Source organism: Xenia sp. Carnegie-2017, unplaced genomic scaffold (assembly GCF_021976095.1).
Source record: "Xenia sp. Carnegie-2017 unplaced genomic scaffold, XeniaSp_v1 HiC_scaffold_23, whole genome shotgun sequence".
In the NCBI taxonomy this organism is placed as follows: domain Eukaryota; kingdom Metazoa; phylum Cnidaria; class Anthozoa; order Malacalcyonacea; family Xeniidae; genus Xenia; species Xenia sp. Carnegie-2017.
Window position 1 is genome coordinate 10109589 of NW_025813486.1, and position 18644 is coordinate 10128232.

Genomic DNA, 18644 nt, shown 5'->3' on the forward strand with positions numbered 1-18644 from the left:
CACAGGCGGAAAATGATGCATTCATTTTTACATGTGTGATTATACTTGTTACATTAGAATTTTACGAATGTCACGTGATTGATTAGGCAATCCCTAATTTGATCATATTTTCAAATTTCACATAAGTTACGTATTATATTAAATACTAATCTATCTGCTCATATATTCAAATTTGACTTAAGTCACGTGATTGATTAGGCCATCACTCATCTACTCATATACTCTTGTGTTTACAATGTCACTAAACCCACTATATTGCGTAGCCACCTGCCACATTTACAAACTGTTTTTCAATGTATATATCTTGAAAATATGTGCAACTAAAAATGTAGGTCACTGTATTATCTAATTTAAGTTGAAGAATTATTCATAAAGCTGTGAAAATTCTTAAACTGTTATTAGATAATACAGTGACAAACATAATCTGAAACTTTGTGCATCCGACTGACTTTTATTAGCAATAAACAAGAGCATAAACAAATATTCAGTTGCACAATTTTCAAATGATAAATTCAAAATTATGAATTAGCACGACTGGTCTGAAAAGAAAAGGAAATAGAAACAGAATTTTAGATTTTCTTGTCAAAGATATTTAATTGAAAAATCATTTAAAAGAAATCAACACTTTGAAATCAACTTAAATCACAACTTTCTATACCATAACGCCTAGCATGTAGATTTGGTGCACAATTTGTCATCAAGTAAACAGCACAGCAACATTCAAATGACTCAAGAGCAAATTCAAGTGGCGCAGGAAACCATCCAGACGTAATAAAGAGTTTAAGTTCTACTTATTACACCAATACTAACCAATACGTAATCGATCGTCATTTTTGTTTTCGTTTTTATAGCTAAATTTTTTAAAGTGTCAGGTTATAGACTCAAAAGTAAGGCAATTAAAACAAGCATAGTAAGAGGAACTGACTTTACCTTTAAAGAAGCTTTAATATAACTAACTTCGCATAGTTACAAATGCATAAACCTTTCATATATACATCCAAATAGGAAAAACCATCAAAAAATAATTTTTAATGCAAAACAAGCGGAATTCGGTAGCGGCAATATTCAAAGCATATGTCAATTTATTTCATTGAAAGAAGTACGCATGCGCTTTTCGTCAACTGCTTTTAGTGTAGATATTGAAAGACAAACTAGAGCTCCTTAATTTCAGCCTAGGTAGGAGGAAATCGTTTAGGATTATAGCCCCTTTAACAAATTCTGCCAATCGCAGCACCTGGTTTCCCCAAAAATGTATAAATTACTTATGGAGGGAGAGTTAGTATTTTGGCAGGGGCAGGTGTCCCTTCCCAAGCGAATTCCTATAATAAATATATAAGTACACTACAAAGTACAAACTGCTTTAATAAGACATTAAACGAAATCATAGAAGACTACAATAGAATATAGATTTTCAATGCAATGCTAGGTTTAAATAACTAGAAACTTGAAGTACAGTAAGTTATTCTAAATAAGTTCACGAAAGAAAGAACTTAAATATCATCAAGTGTAAATTTCCTCGTCCATACAAGTTTGTCCACGATTGTCGCCTTCTGTATAGCCTGCCAGATCTTCTCCGTACCAAATTCTGAATTTTTGCCCTCGATGCAGCCATTGACAGCCTGGCGCAGCAAACGTAAGAAACGGCGAGTTCTCTGTGTATCCTTGTAATTCATACCAGTTACCAGTAACTGGCGTGACAAAAGTTGGTGAGGGAAAATGCGTTTGTTTCTCGTGTCTGAAAACAAATCAAAGATCTTAAACATGTTAAGCATGTTAGTTGCGTTTGTTTCTTGCTTTGTTCAAGTGATATTGTCAATTTCTCGAAGATGCAAGGCTAGGAAGGTACAACTAAGTAAAAAGTAAAGTTGAAGTCCTCCGTATACCTTGGCCATAGTTATCCAAAACCTCTATATGCTCAAAAAAAGAATTAAAAATTTGCGGCATAATTCAAAGTTTGCTTACTCTGATATTTTCTCACGCGCTTTTCTTATTAACCCTTAAAAGACACAGATGATATGTTTCTTTACGAATGAATATAAATTTTGAATTTGCGCAATTAATGCTGTAAGAAATTATAAATAGCCTACACATATACATGTTGATTGAATACTTGAAATTCAAAAACTTTCTTTAAAAACAGTGAAAATGCTTTAATAAAAATTGAATATTTCACCTGTGATGATCATGTTGATTGTTTTACGAGAATCCAGACTCAAGACAGCCCAATTCGTGTTCCTCGCATAATGACATCCAATTTTCCAGCTCCAATGTTTTAATTTCATTGCAATGATGAAGGTTGACAGACCCGTGAATGTAAATTCTTTATATTGATTTTTGCTGGAGTTTACACACATTCCTCGCGATCGTATTCCAGCCTGCATGTAAAGAGCAGTAAACTATAATATCAACTGGAATGCCCTCTGCGCCGCCATCTTTGAAACCAATACTGATGCTAGTTTTTCTGCGTTTTTAGAAGTTCCATGATATTGTTTTAACAAATTAACTAAGATGTACATAGAATACAGTAGCACAAATGACCATAATAAGTTTCACCTCACCAAATTGTGTAATATGCCTAAAAACGAAGACAAAAAGGCATCATGGCTGGCTTCAAAAGGGCCTCTAGCCTGGAGTTGAAGTTAACGTTCCAGTTAATATTACAGTTCACTGGTAAAGAGTCGTTGATATAAATGAAACTACTTTCCGTCTAATACCTTTCGAAATAATCATCTATAATTACAATCGTTAATGTGTCAACTACAAATTTTTGATTTATAGAGCTTGCTTTGATGGTAATAAAATTATGATTATTATTTCATATAAAGCTTCATGTGAACGCTCTCAATTTGCTGAGCTTTAAAGTGGTTATGCATGAAACGAAATTTACCATGTAGTGTATTGCACAAAACACTTGAAATGACTTAAGGAAGTAATAAATAGATTTGTATTTTTTTACTATTTGAGATATTTAACTTTGTTTATTATGCAAAAACATCAATGTGACGTCACATATTGCATAATATTTGAAACACATTACAAACGCCAGAACGACATTTTAGTAAATAATTGAGTATAGATGAATATGAGCATAGATGCCAAAGTTTGATATTTCACAATACCTTGTCCACACAATTATCATTTTACAAATCTTAATGACGTCTTCTGATGTCACTGATATTTTTGTATAATTAAACGTTAGATATCCTAAGAAAGAAGTAAAACAAAATATTTCTACTGAGGAAGTCATATTTCTACCGATCTTAGCAATGAAATCACGAAATAATATAATAAAATTTGTTATTTTAGCACTTTAAATTGATATTACGTAGGAATATAGGATAAAACATTCCAAGACACGCCTAGCAACAGCGTGTATATAGATACGGTTCAATCACAAGCTAAAAATTCAATTTCAATCTCTTCCATCACCATTTTACTACAATATAAGCTGCACAGTGCGCATGATTTAGTTCAACATTTTTGAGTGTGCTGTTCAAACTACACAATTTTCAGGTGCGCTTTGGAGAGTACAGCGCTGTTACCTGTTGAGTGGAAAGTTTGAGATTGTTTGCACGTAGCTTTACAAAAGGTGTCCCAGAAGAAAGGTAATCCAACTTTAAGTCGCTTGTGTACAAACACGAACGTAAAGTTTTCAATGTCATATATACGAGTGTTTTGCTTCAGTCTGTAATGTTGTTTGTCATATAAGCGAAATTGGATGCTATTTTTTCACCTCTGCGTCAAGTTGGACAAAAGATAAATTCATTAATAAGAAGGACCAAAAAACCTTAAATTATTCGGCATCAGTCAAAGCGAAGAATTGCGCGCAATATTACCCATGATCAAAACAAAATGGAGTCAACAATACACGAGGATGTCCTCCGATCCGAAGAAGATACAAAAGCAGAAAGTGCGATTATAGTCCCAGTAAAGAGATTTTGTTGGGATAACAGCAGGGGCGGATCCAGCTTCAGGGCTGACCATGGCCCTGTGCCATAGCGAGCGCCTTAGGCGCAAGACAACGCTAAGGGGATCTGGAGGCATGTTCTCCCAGAAAATTTTGAAATCTAGACTCTCGGAAAAGCGAATTCCGGCATTTTTAATGTAGAATATAACAATATTTTAGTTATAATCTCATCTAAAAAAAATTCTAATGTCGCTAGGATGTTTGACTTGATTGTCTTCAGCTTCTTTTGTTTGGCAAATTTGTTTCACCAGAAGACTGTCTAAGCTACTTTGCTTTCGTTTTGCAATTTCCGTCTGTTTTTTGGTGGATGTAGCTTCTTTTGAAGAGGACGGAGCAGAAAAAACTTTAGGAGCCGAGGGAACTTTATGATATATTGGCATAGCTGACTTTAATAAGGTTGGAAAGTGTGTTTTAAAATAATGGTCTCCAAGCTGAAGTGCCCCAATTGGTTTGCACAAAGTAACAAAATGATTTTGGGTGGATGGGATTTTTTGATCTACCAAATAAGAAGGTGGCATCGCAGCACAACAAAAGATATGGACATAGTCAATTGCACTCCCGTCAACAAAATCTCTTGGATATATTGTACAATTGAACATTTTAGCCAACTAATCCCAATTTCCTTTCACTTCAGCATCATTAGTAATTGGGTAGTATGACTGAATAGCACACTGGATTACTGTGGAAGAAGGAAACATACACATCAAGGATGAAAAGGTGTAATTATTCGCTGTTCCCACTGTTTCTTGTAAAACTGCTGCAATTTCATTCACATTTTCTAAAGAGGTTAGAGCTGCATCGGATATACACATGGCAAAGGCATTTTTAAGTGAAGTGAATGCACTATTTTTATGCTGGGACTCAATGAGAGGATGGGTAGAATAGTATTTTGCATTCTCAAACATTTCAACAATAGTTAGAAATCTCAAGTAAATAGAGAGAGTCTCATTCCCAACTAATGCAATAGAACATGCATTGAACAGACAATTCCCATTGGCTAAAGTACTAAAAGAAAAATTAGTATTTAATTATCAATGGCTGCTTTGTTATACCAAGTTATACCTGGAAACAAATCTGCTAGACTGAAACAAATCTGACATTAGAATAAATAAGGGTAACCAATACTGTTAAAGATAGACTAATAATATTGAAATTGAGAAAGTTATTTTGTCTTTGTGTTAATTTGGTAACATCATGATAAAGTCAAAGTCACAGGCAGGTAGTCTAAGATTTGGAACTAGACTAGGCATATCGAACAGGATTCAGACGACTTATTGAATCCATCTACTATAGCATCAATATTCTATATAACCCGCGAAAGAAAATAACAGTTATTCAAAATGATATGTTAGTTTCTTTAACCAGGGGATAACATAAAATGCCAGGAATACAAGGATAATACATTATTGATTGGGTTGAATTTTAAAAAGGACTAGCTTTGTCTAATATTGAAGTAAAACATTTTTTTTAACAGACAGTAACAATTAAAATTATTTAGGCCGTACATTAGACAGACTGAGTATGCAAAATAATGACAGCTTCAGACATATATTTTACATGATACACTAAATATGAATAGCTGAAAATTAACAGATTGATCATATATTTCAGGCCAAGATGTCAAACGTAAATAAAAATATAAATTAATACCCCAATACATGTAAATTCTTACCTAACAGGTACATTGGGTCCTGATCTTTCAATTTGGCTTTCAGGGAACTGCAGTTTTGAAAATGAACAAGTTCGTAGCGTAATATCGCCAGTAGAATTTATACGACGAAGCCTTTCCTCGTTGATTATTTTACCACAGTGTTGTCTCAAGTTAGACAATTCACCAGAAATAATTTCGCAAGCGTTCTCTTGCTGAAAGATTTGGACGAGCTTTTCAAGAACATCGAACTTTTTAGAAGTTTCCATTGATCCTAATCGCTGAGTAGAACTAGAAGTAGCGTTTTTTCAAGTCGACAAGAATCGAGCTATTGCATATGACTTGTATTTTTGCGCAATCAAAATACATTCACCGTGGCTCACCGTGGCGTACATGACCAAAACGTTCCCTGTGATTGGCTTGCAACGCTGCACCGTGGCTAAAGGCTAATATATTTAGCAATTATTGCGAAATTTTTCTAACGCTGACCGTGGCATTTCATTCTGAGATTGCAGGTTCGAATTTACGAACATATTCCACATATTCCGAGCATATTCATGGCGTATTCGGCAAGATTCGAGACGCTTTCGGTGATTTTACAGTTCAGAGTTTAACTGGATGATAATACTATTTTAACAAGACGTTTGATTTGAAGTTTTCGTTCTGTTAACACAAATTATTGACAAAAATTACAAAATTCATTCAATTTTTGCTTTTGATCGAATTTTGCTGTATTTGAGCAAAATTTTTAATCATGAAAAAGTCAACCCTGTAAAAACTTAAGTGGCAGAATTCTGATCGTGGCTCAAGCTACTTTCGCCATGGCCTAGATCCGCCCCTGAACAGCAAAGTTGACCATCTCTTAGGAAGTTTGAGCAATTATAAGACGCTTATGCAGCTTTAGAATAGTGTTTTTATGCAGATAAAGTAAAGCAAACGACTCAGTTTACCATACTTCCTTTGTCTTTCCCATTTACTCTTTTTATTGAACAATTATGCTCTTAGCATCAACGTTTGCCTCTGTTTTAAATGTTTATAGGCAATGACCATACTAAAATATTGTAGTATAAGTGTTATCACAAATATCACCATCGCAAGTTGATGAGCATCGAACATTACAAATCGATAAAAGTTTTCGTCAGCCTTGTTTACAATTTTGGATATTCTCGCGAAATTCATTACTTGCGTGCAACTACTCAAGATCTCAGATACGGCGTGGAAAGCTGCCATATAATCATAAAAATTTTCAGCTCAGACAAAAGGGTTCAAATTTAAACCGAGGGTTGAAATGCTTCATGTAATCAGAACCTTAGTATGCCAAAAAAATTTAAATACTCCATGACATTAATATAGGAAGGCATGACTCTTGCTCAAAGCTCATTCTCTCAAATAATAATATTTATGAACCGATAATATAGAAATAAAAAGTCTGGTTGCTCTTATGATTTACTTTAATTGCCTATTTTTCTATTCAAAGTCCATGTAATAAATCATAACATTCATCACTATATGTGACATGAATGTCATTATAATAAGTCAAACACACAAAAAATACATTTTTTAGATGAACATTATGCAATTCAAGATTATTGCTTCATGTAATCGGCTCTTAAAGGTGTTTGTTTTATATAAGGCATTTAATTGTTTCGGTAGACGAATATTCAACTTTTTCATGCAGCTCAAAATTCTGTATTTTCTGCAAACGTATAAAGCTTGAAGCCAGGGATTATTTACAAGTATTCAACACGTCTTGTTTTAATGTTGTTGGCATATCATTGTTTTCGTGCACACTGGAGCGTCGACTACGATAATTAAGTTGTAAGCTTTTCTGTGAACTTGAATCCTTGATTGCCATCTTTCATGTTTCTCAACACAAATCAAACAATTCATCAGCAAAACTGTTTCAGAGGTAATTTATTGTGGTTGTATTCATGGTTGCAACCAACCTCTATACGGAATTATCAAAAAACGAGGCTAGTCACGTCAGCTGGTGCCCACATCAGCATTGATAAAATATCTTTTTGTATAGGACCACCAACATTGCGCTTTGACACAGCATGCAAATCACTTATATTCCAGTGGTGTGTCACTGTCACCTGTAGTTGCATGATTAAGTCATGGATCAAATTAAAAACCGATGATATCTTTTGTCTCTAACGCATTGGACACATTTAAAATGGACGTTTGAAATGGCTTTAGTTTTATGTATTCGTCGTTTCTCATGTCAAATGATGCACGGAGGCCTGTTAATTCATAACATAATTTGAGTTTCATCAAAATCGGTTTGATTTTGTTGAGCACTAATTTCATATTTATGCATAAATCTGTGAGTTCCGTTTCTTAGACACACTAGATACGCCGAATACGACAAAATGATTCATATTTGTTGTTCATAATCACAAAAGCACATGATAAATATGTATTTTTAAAAATCCAAAAACTTCGCCAGAGGCAACATACAATGCACATGTTGTTTCGTTTCTTTGCAAGCAATACGCATGCGCCTCAACTCGGTATATTGGGATATTGGTATCCGAAGTGTAACTTTAAGTGTCTAATATCATCCCAGGGTGTACAACTTATGCTAACTTTGCAAAATGATTAACAGACTTCCATAAGAGTTTAAGGTTGGGGTTATGATTAAATTAGGGTTAGGATTTCAGCAACTGGTTTTATAAAATGTCTGGATTACTCTTGTAGACCGTATTGCTCGGGGAGCACGTGTCTCCTCAAAACGAATTCTCATAATAATTATAAATACAAAACAAACTCTTTTAAAAACACACTAACCAAAATAAAATAAGACTACAAGAGAATGTATTTTTTGAATGCTCTTCCAGGTTTACATAACTAGAAACTAAATTCAGTTTTTTCAATAAATTCACGAAAAAAAGAACTCAATACAAAGTGTAAATGTCTACATTCATACAGGTTTGCCCAACATTGTCGTGTTCTGTATAGCCTGCCAGATCTTCTCCGTACCAAACTCTGAATTTTTGACCCTTGTACAACCATTTATAGCCTGGCACATCGAATGTGAGAAACGGTGAGTTCTCTGTGTATCCAGGTAATGCATACCAGTTACCAGTGCCGGGTGTGACAAAAGTTGGTGAGGGGAAAATGCATTTGTTTCTCGTGTCTGAAAACAAATCAAAGATCTTAAACATTTTGATTCCGTTTGTTTCTTGCTTTGTTCAAGTGATATTTTCAATTTCTCGAAGGTGCAAGGCTAGGAAGGTACAGCTAAGTAAAGAGTAAAGTCGAAGTTCTCCGTATAAAGGACCTATATAATTATTCCAAACCCTGTATACTCATGCAAAGAAATAAAACTCGTTTATCTTTAAGTTCCTGCTAGTTTCCCGGGTATAGGAGGCCTGGCAGTCGGAGCAGTTTATTTTGTAAACTGCACCTTGTGGTTCGTTGGGTTGTTTTTTGTCCTTTATGTTCAATAGTACTTGTCGAAACGTTGTGATTGGTTTATGTGCGACACGTATGTTGTATGGTCGTAAGATACGCGAGATAGTCTCAGACGTACCTTTGATGTAAGGTATCGTTGCTGTTGCCAATATGTTGTTCTTTCGATGGGTTTGTTGGGTTTGTAAGTGTTGCGTTTGATGAAGTTAGAGTTATAGTTGTTTTTGTCAAAAACACGTTTGAGATAGTTGTTTTCGTTGTGTAGAACTTCCGGTGAATCCCATATGATTTGTGCACGTCTTGTTAATGTTCTGACTCTGGTGGCTTTGTGTGATGTAGGGTTGTAAAATGATTAGTCTAGTAGTCGGTCAGTGTGTGTTGCTTTGCGATAAACTGTTGTTCGTAGTTTTTGATTGTCCTGTTTTACCAAACATTCGAGAAAAGGAAGAGCTCCGTTTTCTTCGACATCTTTCGTAAATTGTATGTGGCTGTTCTGTTTGTTGATGTGAGTGTGAAAGTCATCAATCTCGTCTGCATGTAGTGCTGTGATTGTGTCATCTACGCAGTGGAGCCCAAAAGGTAGTGCATGTTTGTAAGTCGTGAGCGCCCGCTCCTCTATAGACTGCATTACAATTTTAGCAACTACAACAGAAACGGGTGAGTCCATTGCATTTCCATGTAATTGTTTGTAGTGTGTACCTTTGTACTGGAAGAAAGTCGAGGTGAGGCAGAGCTCAGTAGCTCCATAATGTCTTCTGTCGGTAATGGCAGTACGTCCGTGGTGTTTGTAATGAGGGTTTTTGTACAAATAGGTGCCAGATTAAGTGGAATACTGGTGAACAGTGAGTTCACATCAAAAGACACTAGTACATAGCTGTCCAGTATTTGTATAGTGCTCAGTTTTTTAATGAAAGTTTCAGTGGATTGTAGCTTGTGTTTTGATTTGCTTGTAAGTGGTTACAGTATGTCAGTCAAGTACTTTGAGAGTTCGTAAGTAGCCGAACCACGAAATGATACAATTGATCGCATGGGTAATTGTGGTTTGTGAAGTTTTGGTAGTCCGTATAGTCTAGGTGGTCGTTGTATTGAACATCTAAGTCGATAGTAAATACATTCAAATATAATGTTAGATTTTCTCATAGAGAAGATCTTGCTTTCAAGTTTGCGTACTGGTGATGGTGTTGGGTCTCGTTTGAGTTGTTCGTACGTTTCTCTGTCGTTAGCAAGGGTGTCCATTTTGTCTAAGTAATCATTCCTGTCCATGACCACAGTCACGCGTCCTTTGTCTGCTGGTAAAATGACGATGTTGTTTTCGTGTTTTAGTCGTTTGAGTGCTTGTTGCTCGTTCTTTGTCAAGTTGTTGTCACGTATAGAAGACGATTGTAAAGCGGAGGCTACCCTGCTTCTGATCTCGTCTTTGGTTGTCTCTGACAAGTCTCTTTGATACGCTAGGACAGCCTCGACACTTGATACCATCGTCTCAGTCGGAATTCGTCTAGATGTTAAGGAATGTTTTAGTCCATAAGATAGTAGACGTGTTTCAGTTTCGTTTAATGAACGGGAACAAATAGTCCTCACCCAGTTATCGTCATGTTTATGTGTTGTACGTGTTTTAGAGCGTTTTAAACGTTCAAGTTTTGTTGTTGTTTGATTTGGTGTTGTGTCTCTGTCTTGTTTGCTCGTTTGTCTTTAATAGTTTGTATCGTAGAAAGTAAAGTAAAGTATCACTTACTGTCGTTGGTATGATTTCCTTGATCGTGACTAAAACATCACACGAGTACATACAACTACATACTAGTACATACGAGTGATATACGAGTACTTACGACTAACATACGAGTAAATACGAGTACATACGAGCGACATACGACTGTATACTGGACACAAATGAGAAATAGCACAATTTCTTCAATAATACATTGATGTTGGCATTCACTTTTGCTTGTATTTGTCTGGACTCTGGGGCAACCACTTGATGAATTTAAATGCTGAAAAGGTATTTTATTCGCACATTCATTTGTATGTTTCAGTTGAATTTGGTGTCCGTTGTGCGCAATGTCTTAATCTATTGAACGGTTTAAATATATCAACAACGGTAGTCTAGCGTTGGAGTTGCCATAAAGTAAACTCTCGTACAAAAAACATATTATACGTATTTTGTCGATGCAATTTGCCAGTATTTGAGCGCTTTTTGACACACTTTCACCTCGCAAATACATATTTATCAAAGCGATCAAATATACAGCGTATAAATAATGCCTTGCAAACGTGCTATATGAAATAAATGTACATTATATATATTTGAAATGAATGACAGTTGCACTGTGTTACGTATATGTGTCATATTACGCGTACGATTTAAATAATTCAGTCTTTGAACTGCAAAGTCAGTATCTTAAAGACTGAAATAAATTATTTATAATATTTAAAAAAGGGGCTGGATATGAGCTAATGTGCAATCTGATTGATTCCTTGCTAAACTACCTCATATTTCTTTGGTAGAATATATAAAATGTATGCAACATTTGAGGAGTAAATCCACATCAATTAATTATATTACAAGTACATCTAATTGTTATTTTTGTCCAAGACTTTTAACTTATTATTATATTAATATAAGATTACAAATAGTGGACACATGCTTTAACAGTTCTCAGAATAACTGCTCAATATTTTTTGTACGAGAGCTTACTTTATGGCAACTCCAACTCAAGACTACCGTTGTTGATATATTTAAACCGTTCAATAGATTAAGACATTGCGCACAATGGACACCAAATTCAACTGAAATATACAAATGAATGTGCGAATAAAATACCTTTTTAGCATTTAAATCCATCAAGTGGTTACGCCAGAGTGCAGACAAATACAAGCAAAAGTGAATACAAATATCAATGTATTATTGAAGAAATTGTGCTATTTCTCATTTGTGACCACTATATAGTTGTATGTCACTCATATGCACTCGTATGTACTCGTATGTCAGTCGTATGTACTCGTATGTTCTCGTATGTCACTCGTATGTACTTGTATGTCACTCGTCTGTACTCGTATGTACTCGTGTGATGTTTTTGTCACGATCGAGTTCCTTCAGTTTGTTCAGTCTTTGTTCTTGTTGCTTGATGTAATAGTTGATTCGTCTGTGACAGTAGTTAATCGGTGCACGTATCAGTTTTCTGCTGGTGGATTTGACAATCTGGATAGCCTCTTGTGTGTTCAACGGCGACTTAATTCTAAGTCCTGCTGGAACGAGACCAAAATCCTTGCAGCGGTGGTTGAACCAGAGCTGTTGGCGTATATGTCTGACGATGCTTGCAAAACGTATGTAGTCGTTAGCAAGTTGCTCGCTCTGTTGTCCAAATGATCGTAATAAAGTAAATGGTTTGATCCCGGGAGTTTTACAACAAAAACAGTCCTTCTCAGGACTATACCAACCTGGACGATCTACATTTACAAACATGTAACGATACTCCCGGGTTCAAACCATTTACTTTGAATAAAGCGGTAGAATTTACGCGGAGACAAAGATTTTGACGTATGCGTGACAAGCTTTTCTTAGATAGTCAATAGATCTATACGTTATGTATGAGTCTATGATGAAGTGGAGTCTATGAAATGCAGTGATTAAAAATTGTTGTATAATTCAAAGTTTCCTTGCTCTGATATTTTGTCACGTGCGTTTCTTATTAATGTCTTAATAGGCACAAATGATCTGTTTCTTTACAAATAACGATCAATTTTGAATTTGTGTACTTAATGCTGTAAAAATTTAGAAAAATTTTGCAACGCATGCATGCTCAAGGAAGTTTGAAATACTAAGTAAATAACATAAATCGTAGAAAATATCTTTAAATACTTGAAATACCAAGAAAACTTTCTTTAAAAAAGAATCAAAATGCTATGATAAAAAAATTGATTATTTCACCTGTGATGATCATGTTGATTGTTGTTTTGCCCAAAATTCCTGGCAAAAAACAACCCCAATTCGTGTTTGCCTTATAAAAGCAACCAATTTTCCCGCTGACATGAGTCAATCTCAGTGCAATTATGAAGGTTGATGACCCCGAGAATGTAAATTCTTTGAACTGACTATTCTTGGGTTTTACACACAAATTGGACGCGATTGTGCACCAGCCTGAATGTGAAAAGTGGTTGACATAAATAAAACCGTTCTCTGTCTAATACCCACATAAATAATAATCATTAGTTTCAATCTTTATTGTATCAAGAACAAGTCAAAGTTTATAAAGGATGGTTTGACAGTTATAAGATCATGCGCTCAGCATTGTCAGGCATTTAATAAATGATGTTAAGCGATGTGTGCAAACTGGTGCAAACGCGCTTAACACGTCGAGCCTTAAAATGATAACGCTTATGATCATGGTATAAAATATTTCACGACGCCTTGCAAACGCGTATTGACAGCTGCATATTCGCTTAAATGACAAGTAAAAAATACTAGTTCTACATCTTACGAAGCTATTTTACCGCTCAGTGCGTATGCCTTAGCTCAACATTCTTGAGTGAAAAGAAAATGTTGAGAGCTGTTTGAAGCTCTCAACAACGCTCAATAGCACTTAACTCCTTTCAAGGGGATAAGAATACCATGCATGTTGAATGAATGCTCAGTCAGCATGTTGAGAGCGTTTTCATGTGGTTATATAGATTGGAACATAGACTTTCATGTCAGCTTTATATATCTCTGCACGCTGTTGCCCAAAACAAACATAAAACGTGAGATAAAAGAATAACACCAGCTTAAATATTAGAGAAATATGAGAGCCTAAATTTTATTTTTATATACATAATAATAACTTAGTACCATCTTTAACTTCATCGTGAGACTATTCTCGAAAAAGTGTGTTTACAGTAAACCGAAAGAAAAATTTTGCTCTTGATTCTGACCTACCTGCAGATGCCAATGGTATTGTAATTGCCAAAAAGAAGAAAATAATTTTGAGCATCATGGTTTCGCTGAAACAAATTGCAGATTACTATTGTTAACTTAAAACATAATGATTCAGTACTAAATTAAAATATTTAGGACTCTCCAAACTTCGTTTGTAGATACATTAAAATACATTCTGCATAAATGCTTCTGCATTGTTCCACAAAGATATCTTTAGGCACAATTCAGATTCAAATCTTCATTCGTTAACTTTAATTCAAAAATTTCGATTAAAAATTTTACCTTTCAATGTCAAGATTTTTCAAAGATACTCTTTCCTGCTTTGAATCCGTTTGAATGAAAATGTTCTTTAATTGCTCTTATATATAGTCAGAAATATTGCAAATGTTGCGTCATGCGCATGAAAAACAGGATGTAGCTATAAGCTATATGCATGACCATGCGTAAGGAAGCGTTAATATAGATGTTTTTGCAAATATATCGTTTTGCACAACAAAAGCTTGGAACCTTATCGTCATCGCAAAACGATAACTTTTTGTAAAAATTTTTAGCAAACTGTTGCTTTAAACGTGAATTATTAGTAAAATAGCATTCTCGTGCGATACTATTCCATATTGATTTTGTGAAAGTATCTTGCTTAAAAGTCACGCATTCGTAGTGAAAAGACGCCACGATTTTAGCCAAGTTGGCTTTCTGTTAGATGCCTATTCTGTGTTTAAGACTTAAGTTCATCTGCATTACACCGTGGCGTTAATATATTCACAGGCAGTCAAAGAGAACAACTTGTTGTTATGAAAATATTTTAATTGGGTAATATTAATACAAAGTGCTAAAGCATTGGATACAGCAGCAAGAAATAATCATACATTTAATAACTAGTCATGGATTTTTCTCTTGCTTTGATTAGAGGTTTGAATTGTTTACACATGCTGTCTAGAAAGTTAATGAATCTTTGCGTGCATTATAATAACCGCTATACAATATGACTTTGTTCACAACATGATAAGTCCTTGTAACTTCCTGTCTAAAATTAAAATTCAAGGTCATTAAATGCTAAGTATTGGCATTGGGTCAACTTATAATGTTCATCATGAATGCTTTTAGGGGAATTTTCTTCCTTCGCCCAATTCAAATAGGTCTTTTTCTCCTTAAAAACGATTTATGTAACTGAACATTGTTTATAACTAACCATCTTTTCTAAGAATGTAGATTCTGTTGTACTAAGTTTTTGCTATTAAGTCAAATGATCTTGTTACTGTTGTATCATCGTGAATATCTATTTGGAAAAATCAATCATGTTACACAACTCGTAGTGAAGTTTAACTGGTTTAAGTAATAGGTTTTAAACGAAAAAGATCTCTCTTTACATCTTCAGTCTTTATCTCATATGTTTATCAAGTTTATCTCCTTGCACGTAAACACATCACGTTTTGAATTGTATATAATTCCTTCTATTATTCGGGGATTGAATAATGCAATAATTATTAGCGCGTTTCAAACGGTCATTACTATAATTGATGATCAAGGTCACTGCAAACTCTGGTCTAAAACAAACTGCTTCTTCGAATTTATAAAATAGGATGTCTTCTTTCAATCCATCTCTCACATACTTGTATTTACAACGTTTGAACAGAAAGTTTAAATATATGTGTAGTATATAAAAGATATAGGATTTTATCTCCTTTTACCAAGTAAAATAGTTAAAGAAATATAACTTGTCATACTTCTATTCCAAGTGTTGGCACTGCATGAATTACGGCGTTGAGTCGATATATGGTTGCCGTTGTATTTCATTTCATTATTAAACTCAAATTGTTAGTTTTAGTTTTAAAAGTAAAAGTACACAGCAGTTGAAATTGTTAGCTCTTATTCAACACATCTTTTATTGTAGTTGTTGCTCTATTTAACGAGGGTAAGCCCAAGTTTAAAATTCTGATTTTCTTCATCTGTCGCGAAAATACAGTACCCCATGACTAACACGAAGTCATTGAACTAATCAAAATCTTTTTTGGGTCTTTCCACGCATGGGTGTTACTAATGACACGTATAATGAAATAAGACATGATTTACTTGCATAATATACTGCCACATTAGAAATTGAATTGCTGTGAGTTCCATGGCAGCTATTATAAAATGCAAATATAAGCAAACACTGTTCACGAGTAGCACGAGTGAACACGTGATGGAACTCATGGTAGTCTTGTTATTGTTTATTCTGTAATGGAAATATCTTGTGTCGAATGCCTTGGTTAAATACAAAAACCATGATTGTTTATAGTGATAAGCACTGGTGAGAGTAGCTTCGTGTGATGTTGTGTCGAGATTTTGGATGAAAAAAATATATTTTACCAAAGTCTTGAGCAAATCAACTGTATCTTCTTACAAAAGTTCACAGATCACTGGTTCGTTATGAAATAATTCTATATGTAGAAAAATATTATAATTTATACGTTGTTCAATTAACTCTTCTAATGATCCATTTCCAATTTTGTGTTTAAAATTTCATGTAGTTACCCTAACCCATATCATTCTTTATTAGTTTATGATGAAGAATCGTTCAAAAGGATAACGCGTTTAATTTATATCTGTTTTAAATCATTATCTCTTAATTTAGAGACGTCGCAAAATTTTTCGTAACATTATAAAGTGTCTTTTTATTTGATATGTCAAAGTCGAAATAAGATACAGCATTTGCCTGCTTTCTGCATATTATTATAGACTTGGAATAAAACTTTTCATGTTATTATCCCATGACAAACAGTTTCTAATAATGAACAATAATACGTAAATTCGAAAGACTACCCGATCAATTTATATACACGAGATTATGTTTAACTTAAGACGCAGAAGAGATATGTTAACAGAAAGTCCAATCGTATCAGAATTTTTGATGTTAGTGTTCCCTACTCTTCTGAAGCAAGTTCTAAGGAGACACGCCTTCCAGCAAGATAATTCCGCTAGATCGCAATAGAAAATATAGATGTTTTGCAAATAGGTCGTTATCCCAACAAAAGCTTGAACCTTGTCGTCATCGCAAAACGATAACATTTTATAACAATTTTGGCAAACTGTTGTTTTAAACGTGAATTATTAGTAAAATAGCATTCTCGTGCAATACTATTCCATATTGATTTTGTGAAAGTATCTTGCTTGGAAGTCACGCATTCGTAGTGAAAAAAGACGCCACGATTTTAGCCGAGTGGGCCTTCTGTTAGATGTCTATTCTGTGCTTAAGACTGAAGTTCATTTCCATTACACCGTGGCGTTAATATATACACAGGCAGTCAAAGAGAACAACTTGTTGTTATAAAAATATTTTAATTAGGTAATATTAATACGAAATGCTAAAGCATTGAATGCAACAGCAAGAAATAATCATACATTTAATAACTAGTCATGGATTTTTCTCTTGCTTTGATTAGAGGTTTGAATCGTTTACACATGCTGTCTAGCAGTTAATGAATCTTTGCGTGCATTATAATAACCGCTATACAATATGACTTTGTTCACAACATGATAAGTCCTTGTATTTTCCTGTCTAAAATTAAAATTAAAGGTCATTAAATGCTAAGTATTGGCATTGGGTCAACTTATAACGTTCATCATGAATGCTTTTAGGGGAATTTTCTTCCTTCGCCCAATTCAAATAGGTCTTTTTCTCCTTAAAAACGATTTATGTAACTGAACATTGTTTATAACTAACCATCTTTTCTAAGAATGTAGATTCTGTTGTACTAAGTTTTGCTATTAAGTCAAATGATCTTGTTACTGTTGTATCATCGTGAATATCTATTTGGAAAAATCAATCATGTTACACAACTCGTAGTGAAGTTTAACTGGTTTAAGTAATAGGTTTTAAACGAAAAAGATCTCTCTTTACATCTTCAGTCTTTATCTCATATGTTTATCAAGTTTATCTCCTTGCACGTAAACACATCACGTTTTGAATTGTATATAATTCCTTCTATTATTCGGGGATTGAATAATGCAATAATTATTAGCGCGTTTCAAACGGTCATTACTATAATTGATGATCAAGGTCACTGCAAACTCTGGTCTAAAACAAACTGCTTCTTCGAATTTATAAAATAGGATGTCTTCTTTCAATCCATCTCTCACATACTTGTATTTACAACGTTTGAACAGAAAGTTTAAATATATGTGTAGTATATAAAAGATATAGGATTTTATCTCCTTTTACCAAGTAAAATAGTTAAAGAAATATAAGTCTGTCATACTTCTATTCCAAGTGTTGGCACTGCATGAATTACGGCGTTGAGTCGATATATGGTTGCCGTTGTGTTTCATTTCATTATTAAACTCAAATTGTTAGTTTTATTTTTAAAAGTAAAAGTACACAGCAGTTGAAATTGTTAGCTCTTATTCAACACATCTTTTATTGTAGTTGTTGCTCTATTTAACGAGGGTAAGCCCAAGTTTAAAATTCTGATTTTCTTCATCTGTCGCGAAAATACAGTACCCCATGACTAACACGAAGTCATTGAACTAATCAAAATCTTTTTTTTGGGTCTTTCCACGCATGGGTGTTACTAATGACACGTATAATGAAATAAGACATGATTTACTTGCATAATATACTGCCACATTAGAAATTGAATTGCTGTGAGTTCCATGGCAGCTATTATAAAATGCAAATATAAGCAAACACTGTTCACGAGTAGCACGAGTGAACACGTGATGGAACT

General features: G+C 34.3%; 1 protein-coding gene across 2 annotated transcripts; it reads right to left on the bottom strand.

Annotated features, from left to right (window-relative positions):
• Nucleotides 1–1342: 1342 nt before the first annotated feature.
• LOC124448436 lies at nt 1343–14453 on the bottom strand. 2 transcript variants are annotated; one of them, XM_046999451.1, is made up of 4 exons: nt 14221–14453; nt 13939–14003; nt 12955–13164; nt 1343–1735 (listed from the first exon to the last, which is right to left on the bottom strand). In XM_046999451.1, the coding sequence occupies exons 2-4, from the start codon at nt 13994–13996 to the stop codon at nt 1491–1493; spliced, it is 513 nt and encodes a 170-aa protein (XP_046855407.1). In that variant the 5' UTR covers nt 13997–14003; nt 14221–14453; the 3' UTR covers nt 1343–1490. The 2 variants fall into 2 exon arrangements, with proteins under 2 accessions (XP_046855407.1, XP_046855408.1); XM_046999452.1 differs by lacking the exon at nt 1343–1735 and adding an exon at nt 8416–8754 and having other exon boundaries at nt 14221–14444.
• Between the last annotated feature and the right edge of the window lie 4191 nt (nt 14454–18644).